Source organism: Hippoglossus stenolepis, chromosome 17 (assembly GCF_022539355.2).
Source record: "Hippoglossus stenolepis isolate QCI-W04-F060 chromosome 17, HSTE1.2, whole genome shotgun sequence".
NCBI lineage: Eukaryota > Metazoa > Chordata > Actinopteri > Pleuronectiformes > Pleuronectidae > Hippoglossus > Hippoglossus stenolepis.
The window spans coordinates 12,063,171-12,072,784 of NC_061499.1; the positions used below are offsets into that span (position 1 = coordinate 12,063,171).

The following is a 9,614-nucleotide window of genomic DNA, read 5'->3' on the forward strand; positions in this document are numbered from 1 at the left end:
AGGGACCATCACCAAGCATTGCAGTTACAAATCCAGACGTCACACATCATTTTCAGGTTCTTAACATATAGGCATATTTATTTTTTACCCTGAACCTATCTGCTATCTGTAAAATTTACAGTATATCAAGAAATGAAAGGCAAGGAAATTTGTAGGCTATAGCACATTTCAACAACAAGGCTTTACGTGAAATATAGAATGAATAGTGACAAATAGTCAAAGCGACATGAGACAATACAAAAAAGCGAGATGACTGGTTTTATTTATTTATTTATTTATTTATTTATTTATTTATTTATTTATTTACTTTAAACCTGTAGTACCACTCGCAGTTTCACGTCTCTCCACAAGATGGCGACCTACGGGCGGAACAGCTGACAGAGCAGCAGGGCCGGCTCCCTCTGACGTCACTTCCTGCTGCTCCTCGTCCTTGCCGTCCTCGCTGTCAGAGATAAACACACATGGCGAAAATGAGCAAAGAGACCAAACAGCGGCTGCAGCAGCTCTTCCAGTGCGGCCAGTTCGTCATCCGATGGGGCTTCATCCCCACCGTGCTCTACCTCGGTCAGTATCCGAACGTTAGCCGCTGGGAGACGGCGGGCTGACGAGACGTGCCTCGCTAACGCTAGCCCGGCTTCCTTAGCCTGTTAGCCAGACCTCCATGCTAGTAGCCCACATACTGTTCTCTACAGTATCTGCTGATAGTTTGTGGGTGTTAGCTGCTAGATGCGGTGTTAGCATGGATTCAAAGCCCTCTGAAGCATCATCTTTATTTCCTTATTTGTTCATTTCTGACTCTTAATAGACCTTCACAGCCCCCCCTCTTCCTCTCTGTTAAAGTACTGCAGTGGTCAGTGATGATGAAAGGAGGGACGCCATGCACTGTGTTTCCTTGGGTGTGTTGTAATCAATGAATCCTCCTCCACTGGTGATTATCTACAGTGGTTATTTACATTAGTTTAATCTTGGATGCAGGGGTTTCACTCAGTTTTGTGCTCCGTCTTGTAAAAGTGTTGATGACCTTGAGTAATTCCCGGGTCTTTGGTTTCAGTCTGGTCCTGTGTGCATGTAATTTAGACTGATGTGGGTTTTATGGGGCCCATGTTGATGACGATATCAGAGAGGGAAACCTTTCTATACTGATAATAATCCATATTACTACTACTAATATTATTATTATTATTATTAGGAAAATCTGATATTGGTATTTGGGACCAAATTCGGATACTACGATTAAAGAGTAAAAACAAATCTTATAATATTATCTAATATTAGGGAGTTAAAAAGTCTTACTATTAGCCAATAAAAAAAATCAGATCTAAATATTAGAGGATAAAACTATTGTACTAATACTAGAGAAGAAAAAAATATTATTCTAGTATTGCACTTACTTTATTGAGTAAAAATGTTCCTACACTGACATTAGGTAGTAAATTCCTATATTGATATTTATATTTGAACCGACAATGATTCCTAAGACGTTGTCAAACCTTATGATAAAGAATGTTACTGAGATTAAGAATAGAAACATATTTACGCTAACATAAATTACAAAACTGTATTGTTCTGTAAAATCAAAGTTTTCATATCAACAAATATAAATGCCAATACTGACATGTCAGTGAAATGCTCATATCGGCAGATTTTTTTTATTTTTTATCGTCTGACTGACCAATCGATAGTTCGGGCTCTGGATGTTAGTGCCACTCTTCTGGGGCACAGTTAGCAGGTTTTGGTTTGACTCAAATGGGGAAATTGAATCCTTTGCCAGTGTGAGCTCAGTCAGTGGAGTCACAGATTGGGCGAGAATCTTCTCTGACTTCAGCATTGTGGAAACACCGCTGACGTCACTCTCTTTCCCTTTTCTCAAAAACACACTCTTCCCTCTTGCAACTCAGCAGATTTGTCTTTGAATGAACGAATGTTGACCTTGTGTTGCCACCATCTAAATAACAACACTTAATGCAGAGTATGAGTGAAATGGCGTCACAGCAGCTGATCAGTTGAATGATTCATAATAAACTTTCAGATTAATTAATCAAAAACATCAGTCATTAGTTTTCAGTTTTTCTACTGTGAGGATGAGGATATTTTTTACACTTGATCTCAAGTGAATCCTGTTGGTTTTCTTAATGGTCATTTGTCTTGATGTTCTGGCATTTCCTTCATGTCTTTTTCTTAAGAATCAGTTGCATCATGGTTCACTCTATTTTTTAACCCATGAATGACCTACAGCTGCTTATGACATTTCAGCTGTAATTTCACCCCTGCACTCAATGAGATCAGCAGGGTGGATTCCACAATGTGGGAGCACCTTGATGCAACTAAGCTGTTTAATAAAACTAGGGGGGGCTTATCCAGGGTTCAAACTGTACAATCTGCTGTTTAACTGTAATGACTCGCAGTGGAAAACACACACATAATTGTAAAGGAAGGATTTGCGGTGTATCATTTTCAGCGCACATGTATTTTCACAAATTTATTTGTGAAAAGTAATTTTACTACAAGGACTTATTGTACATGTGTATTTTTGCTCCAAACCAATGTATCTTCTATTCTTAATGCTTGCAACTAGCTGTTAACCCATAATGTTTAATCCTGAGAGGCGTAGATTCTGTTTTCACTGTGTACACAATGATCACCGTATCCTTATATTTTTCTTTATAATTCTGACTTGCAGGTTTCAAACGTGGAGCAGATCCAGGAATGCCTGAGCCCACAGTCTTCAGGTAATACTTTTTCCGAGCAGTGGAATAGTTGGGGTAAATGTCGGAATGCACCAAATCAAATTGGGGAAATAATTCTGCAGCACATTTAGTTCTTATGAGGATGTTGCTATTTTCTGATCTTGTTAGCTGATATTTTTATTTTACACAAACTATTAAACCACTTCAGATTTACCATTTTTATTTCCAAGGGGATTTGTTTTCTCCTCATAAGTTCTGGTGTGTTATTCATTTAAAATGAAGGTAACCTGTCTAGGAACCTCTTAGGTTTTTACTTAAATCGTTTTGGTTCTTTCCTTCTTTTCTAGTTTGCTATGGGGCTGAGGAACATCTCCACAGAGCCAATCCCTTCTCCTCTTCAAGACCATGTGACCCACCTCAGAGTTGGACTTATTATGGACGTTATTTTTCACTTTCCTGTTCATAACTCACCCTCATATCTGAGCAGTGATGAACGAACGTCACCTGTGGCCATATTGTGTATGGCTCTGTTATATTGACAGTAAAAGTATGGAACGTGTTGGCAGCAGAGATGGAAGATATTTGGATCAACGACATGGAATCAAAAAACTGCGTCCCTGAAAAGAAAGAAGCTGTGTTGACCAGAATGTCAGTTGATATTGTTTTTGAATGCGTGTCACCAATGTTTGGATTTACCATCCACTCCATGTGTTTCCTCTTTTATTTGTAATTTAAAATTCATGAAAATAAATCCTCAACAAAATGTCACTCACACATTTGTTTGTTAATATTCATTGTTGCAGTTTGTTTGAGGGTTTTATCTTTGGAAATTCCACACAAAATTTAGAAATATATAAATAAGACTCGTGCATCTTAAGTGTTGGAATGAAGAAAGTTGCTTCTTATCTATGCAAATTATATATATATACACTACCGTTCAAAAGTTTGGGGTCACCTGGACAATTTTGTGTTTTCCATGAAAACTCACACTTTTATTTATCAAATGAGTTGCAAAATGAATAGAAAATATAGTCAAGACATTGACAAGGTTAGAAATAATGATTTTTATTTGAAATATTAACTTTGTTCTTCAAACTTTGCTTTTGTCAAAGAATGCTCCATTTGCAGCAATTACAGCATTGCAGACCTTTGGCATTCTAGCTGTTAATTTGTTGAGGTAATCTGAAGAAATTTCACCCCACGCTTCCTGAAGCACCTCCCACAAGTTGGATTGGCTTGATGGGCACTTCTTGCGTACCATACGGTCAAGCTGCTCCCACAACAGCTCAATGGGGTTGAGATCTGGTGACTACGCTGGCCACTCCATTACAGACAGCATACCAGCTGCCTGCTTCTTCCCTAAATAGTTCTTGCATAATTTGGAGGTGTGCTTTGGGTCATTGTCCTGTTGTAGGAGGAAATTGGCTCCAATCAAGCGCTGTCCACAGGGTATGGCATGGCGTTGCAAAATGGAGTGAAAGCCTTCCTTATTTAAAATCCCTTTTACCTTGTACAAATCTCCCACTTTACCAGCACCAAAGCAGCCCCAGACCATCACATTACCTCCACCATGCTTGACAGATGGCGTCAGGCACTCTTCCAGCATCTTTTCACCTGTTCTGCGTCTCACAAATGTTCTTCTGTGTGATCCAAACACCTCAAACTTTGATTCGTCTGTCCATAACACTTTTTCCCAATCTTCCTCTGTCCAATGTCTGTGTTCTTTTGCCCATATCAATCTTTTCTTTTTATTGGCCAGTCTCAGATATGGCTTTTTCTTTGCCACTCTGCCTAGAAGGCCAGCATCCCGGAGTCGCCTCTTCACTGTAGACGTTGACACTGGCGTTTTGCGGGTACCATTTAAAGAAGCTGCCAGTTGAGGACCTGTGAGGCGTCTATTTCTCAAACTAGAGACTCTAATATACTTGTCTTCTTGCTGAGTTGTGCACCGGGCCTCCCACTTCTCTCTACTCTGGTTAGAGCCCGTTTGTGCTGTTCTCTGAAGGAGTAGTCCACACCGTTGTAGGGAATTTTCAGTTTCTTCGCAATTTCTGCATGGAATAGCCTTCATTTCTAAGAACAAGAATAGACTGGCAGTTTCACATGAAAGTTCTCTTTTTCTGGCCATTTTGAGAGTATAATCGAACCCACAAATGTGATGCTCCAGATACTCAACTAGCTCAAAGGAAGGCCAGTTTTATAGCTTCTCTCACCAGCAAAACAGTTTTCAGCTGTGCTAACATAATTGCACAAGGGTTTTCAAGGGTTTTCTAATCATCCATTAGTCTTCTAAGGCGATTAGCAAACACAATGTACCATTAGAACACTGGAGTGATAGTTGCTGGAAATGGGCCTCTATACACCTATGTAGATATTTCATTAAAAAACAGACGTTTCCACCTAGAATAGTCATTTACCACATTAACAATGTATAGAGTGTATTTCTGATTAATTTAATGTTATCTTCATTGAAAAAAACAGTGCTTTTCTTTGAAAAATAAGGACATTTCTAAGTGACCCCAAACGTTTGAACGGTAGTGTATATATATATTTTCTGCATGTTCTTAATATTCATGCAAGTTTGGTAGCGATGGCAGGTGCTCAGAACTCAGCTTATTGCATTTTAATTGTGTGAATGGTGCCTTAAGTTTACAAATGAATTATATAAAAATCATAAGGAATAAAAATGATACTTATAGACGATACAATAATTTAGTTTATTTAATAAATACTCTTAACAATGCTTTTTGTCACAATCCAGAAATGAATGAATTTCAATATCATTCTGTCAAGTACAAATTGTGTTTTCAGTGCCAGTAGCTGTAAATAATAAATAACATTTTTCATCAAGTATAAATAGATTAAATAAGTAATAGTGAAACATTAAAGCCCTCAGGCCCACAATATTAAACACACAAACACAGACAGTAGATTGCCATAGAGCAGACCCACTATATCTCTGATGATTCCTCCTTAAAAAAACATTTCAGCGTGTGACGATTCTGAGAAGAGCGCAGTTTCCCTGACGTGCTCCTTCATCTCTGATGTTTTCATTAAGCTCATCTTTGTATCATTTAGTAAGAGGGAAGGATGGGAGCAATAATTCCGTTGTCCTTCCTCTTCTGTTTGGGCATCTCTTTTTTACGAATCGCCACCCTGCCATTGCGGAGGAAGTCGTGGAGGTGGCGCAGGATGTTGTGTGCCGTCATCTTCCTTTGGAAAGTGTTGGGGCTGTCCACGTCCTGCAGCAGCTGCTGCTCCTGGCTGCTGGTCGGGACGGTCACCTGACCAGGGTTCCTCATCTGTCAGGCAGAAGGGTTAATATACAATGATAACGCACCTAAGATGTAATGCAGGAGCAGACAGTTCAAAGGTAGAATAAAATGAAGACATTTACTCAGAAGTAAAAAAGGTAAAACTTCATGAAATCAACCAGTGAGGGAATGTTACTGAGTACATTTACTAAGATCTTGCAAGTTTTTTCATTTAATGCCACTTAATTCTTCTGATCCCTTCCATTCTTTAGGGAAAAGTTGTATTCTTTTCTTCACTACATTAATTTGCCAGTTTATTCATTTACAAATTGCGAATTACATAGAAAACCTACATAGAGTTTCAGACAATATGTGCAACATATTGCTACACAAACATATACATAGTGATTTAAATTACAACTTAGTCCTCAATAAGTCCTTCATTACACCTGATATTTTGCGCTACATTAGGGTTTTACTTAAATATTGACCTTTCTCATGTATTTCTTTGTACAGTGCGTTTGTGCTCTTTTTAGAATGAGTTAGTACTTCCTCCAGCACTGATCATAGAGAAGAAGAAAAAGTGAATCAATACCACACAGACAAGTTCAGGGCTCACTCAATGTGTAATATTTATGGTCATGTCAGACGCACCTTTTCTTTGATGAGGCCGATCAGGGCCCCACCGTGATATCTGGCGTACAAGAGGATGGGGCTGCTGGGGTACTCCTTCTCCACGTGCTTAAAAAGAACCATGTAGGTGTGCAGGCCTTCACCCAACCTGTGGAGACAAGCCTCCTGCAGAGAGGAGGAAAGATCAGTCAGTGGTCAAACAATCCCCCATCATCACCTGATGGTTTGACTCAGTGTAACAGAAGAGGAAGAGATGTGTTACCTTGCTGAAGTTGGCGCTGGGGCAGTTTGCCGGCAGTGAGGAGATTTTGTAGTGGTCCAGAAAATGATATTTCACTTCCTGTTGGAATTCATCCTCAAACTAATGAAGGGGAGGATGATAAGAGAAACACGATGGAGGTCAGGAGTGCAGCTTTCTTTACACATGTCGGCAAAATACCAGAGTTCAAAGAAATTCCTGGAAGATAAAGAGCTTACCTCTTGCTGGTGGCGAGCGGTTACACTGATGATCAAGCCCCAGATTGGTGAGGCGCTTAAAAGGTCAGGGGTCACCTCCTGCTCCTCACCTGAAAAGTCACCTGCCGGACTGTCGGTGGGCTGGAATTCGACTGGAGCTCCGAGAGCGCAGAGCAGCAGAGCCGCCAGCATCGCTGCGCAGGGCAGGTCGGCATCTGTGCAGAGAGGAAGTGCGTGAATGAGTGAGTAATTGGAAAGAGGAAGAAATGCAGGAAGTGCACGCAGCGGATCTCTTACTGTGTTTGGAAGCCATGTGGTGCTGCTGGGAGGCACTTCTTGAGTTGATGCTCTCAGAGAAGAAGGAGTTGCCCTGTCTTTGCCAGGGGCTGTCATTTTATATTCTGCAGACTGCAGGGATTTCCCAATACTTATTAAAAGTATGTGTCAAGCATCCGGTCGAGCACACGTCAGAGGTAGATGGTGAGTTTAATGAAGATGGTGTTCATCTTCAAATGACCAGAGGGAGCAGGGATTCAAACTAACCACAACCTATTTCTCACTCATTAAAATTAAGGGATGTAAGTGTTGAATACGTAATTATTATTATAATATAATATAATATCTCTCTCTCTCTCTCTCTCTCTCTCTCTCTCTCTCTCTCTCTCTCTCTCTCTCTCACCCTTTTCCTAACTCTAACCTAAACCTAAAGTCAAATCTCTCTCAGCTCAGCCATCACAGTTCACCACTTCATTGTTTTGGACCAACTTTGTTTGTGTTTTCCAGGTTAGGACCCAAAATGTCCTCACAAAGACATCTGTACAAGTTCCCACGCACACACACACACATGCAGTGTCAGCAATGACATAATTCTGGGTGGGTTGGGGGGATTCACTAAAAACTATACATTTGCATATCGTGTAATTCCAGTGGCGTGTGATAGAGAAGTCTGGGTAGATTGATGAGAAAAAGAAGAAGTGGATTTTTCATTTCACTAACAAATTGGGGGATGGCTTTTCCCGTGTGTTTCCTGGATACTTTCCTCTCCAGGATTAGAAACACTTGTGTGTGTATTTTAAAAACACATATTTATAGAGATGTAATTATTGCATGTTTTGGGTCAATCAGGGATTTTCTTGTCTCTTCACAGTGACGATCTGTGTCTGTCCCTGTTCTTATATTATTCAAGATACAGGACTTTCCCGTGTGTGAGCTTGATAGATGGATGTAATGAAAACAAAACAAATAGATATTGTAGGTCATTTCTCATTTACCAAGAAAAGAAAAAGTGCTGAGACTCAATGAATGATTGACATCATAGGTCAGGGTGGAGTAAGAGTATTGTTCAAAAGTGCTGAGTCTCTTATGATGTCTTGAGACATTTTTGCTCACATACACATTTTTTTTCAACACTAATAACTCACATTTCTCTGTCAGCTTGTGATGCTTTTTACATTGTGCCTGGTGCTTTGCAAACAGTTACGATACCCCAGACAAGACGTTATTCCAGGACACTACTTGATGGACATTTCTTTCCCACATAGCAAAATTGGTTTGGCCCAGATTTTGTCCACATCCCCCATTCAGCCCAAATGCTGCGTGGAACGATGCCACAAGTAAGCCATAGCAATACTGGATGTCAACCAAAGGTGGCCCGTGTTTGTTTTGTTCTTTCCGGGCCATATTCACCATTTACCCTTATGGGCCCCTTTAGGTTCAACTCAAATTACACCTGACCACCGCATGTTTGCCAAAAAAAAAAAAAGCTCACATGTGTTGTGGTATATTCGGACCACATTTCACAAGTGGGCTCACATCCATTTTATCTGGGCCATAAGAAGGCCAGAAATGCCATATCATTGCCTGAAGTGGCCACCATCCATTTGCTGTCTGGGTTTCTAATTAATCTTACACCAAATAACAGTTAACAGCATTCGAGTTATTTGCAAAATGAAATCATAAAGTATTTCACTCACCTACATGTGTAATATCAGCCAGCCTGATATCACTCATCATCTCAAAGGACTGAAAGGTTAATTTAGTCACTATGGTCCTTTTCTGGAACAACCGGCCTGATGACCTGAGTTGTGCTGCAACTGTATCTTCTTTTAAAAGGAACCTTATGAGATTTATTTTTACTCTTTTGGTAGTTCAGTGTGTGTGTGTGTGTGTGTGTGTGTGTGTGTGTGTGTGTGTGTGTGTGTGTGTGTGTGTGTGTGTGTGTGTGTGTGAGTGAGAGAGAGAGAGAGAGAGAGAGAGAGAGAGAGAGAGAGAGAGAGAGAGAAGAGGGGAGAGAGAGAGAGAATACCTTAGTGAGAGTAATTTCATATATGTGCTGTGTGTAATTTTATTGCTGTGGAGTATCAATATGTATTTTCTGCATTTTTTGTTTAATGTTCTCCATGTTTTTTGTGTCTGCCTCTGTATGTAATGTACTTTACAAATTCCTCGATTGAGGAAGAGCAATACTGTACCATTTACCACCATGTATCCCCCCCCCCTCTCTTTCCTGGAATCCTCTCCCTGCTGTGATAGTAGACAGACTTTTGTAGAGTGGAGGTGAAGTCACATGGTAGCACTCCTCCCC

The 9,614-nt window shown here is 40.2% G+C and overlaps 2 protein-coding genes across 2 annotated transcripts; one reads left to right on the forward strand and one right to left on the reverse strand.

The window, feature by feature from the left end:
* The first annotated feature begins 392 nt into the window (after positions 1–392).
* On the forward strand, positions 393–3,459 carry tomm7 (translocase of outer mitochondrial membrane 7 homolog (yeast)). Its single transcript, XM_035182782.2, has 3 exons — positions 393–564; positions 2,681–2,729; positions 3,035–3,459. Exons 1-3 carry the CDS (start codon positions 462–464, stop codon positions 3,048–3,050), a joined length of 168 nt encoding a protein of 55 aa, XP_035038673.1. The 5' UTR covers positions 393–461; the 3' UTR covers positions 3,051–3,459.
* A 1,967-nt stretch (positions 3,460–5,426) lies between these two features.
* Positions 5,427–7,372, reverse strand: LOC118124722 (interleukin-6). The gene is made up of 5 exons (XM_035182781.1): positions 7,328–7,372; positions 7,052–7,245; positions 6,837–6,935; positions 6,596–6,739; positions 5,427–5,989 (listed from the first exon to the last, which is right to left on the reverse strand). The coding sequence occupies exons 1-5, from the start codon at positions 7,341–7,343 to the stop codon at positions 5,762–5,764; spliced, it is 681 nt and encodes a 226-aa protein (XP_035038672.1). The 5' UTR covers positions 7,344–7,372; the 3' UTR covers positions 5,427–5,761.
* Positions 7,373–9,614: the final 2,242 nt, after the last annotated feature.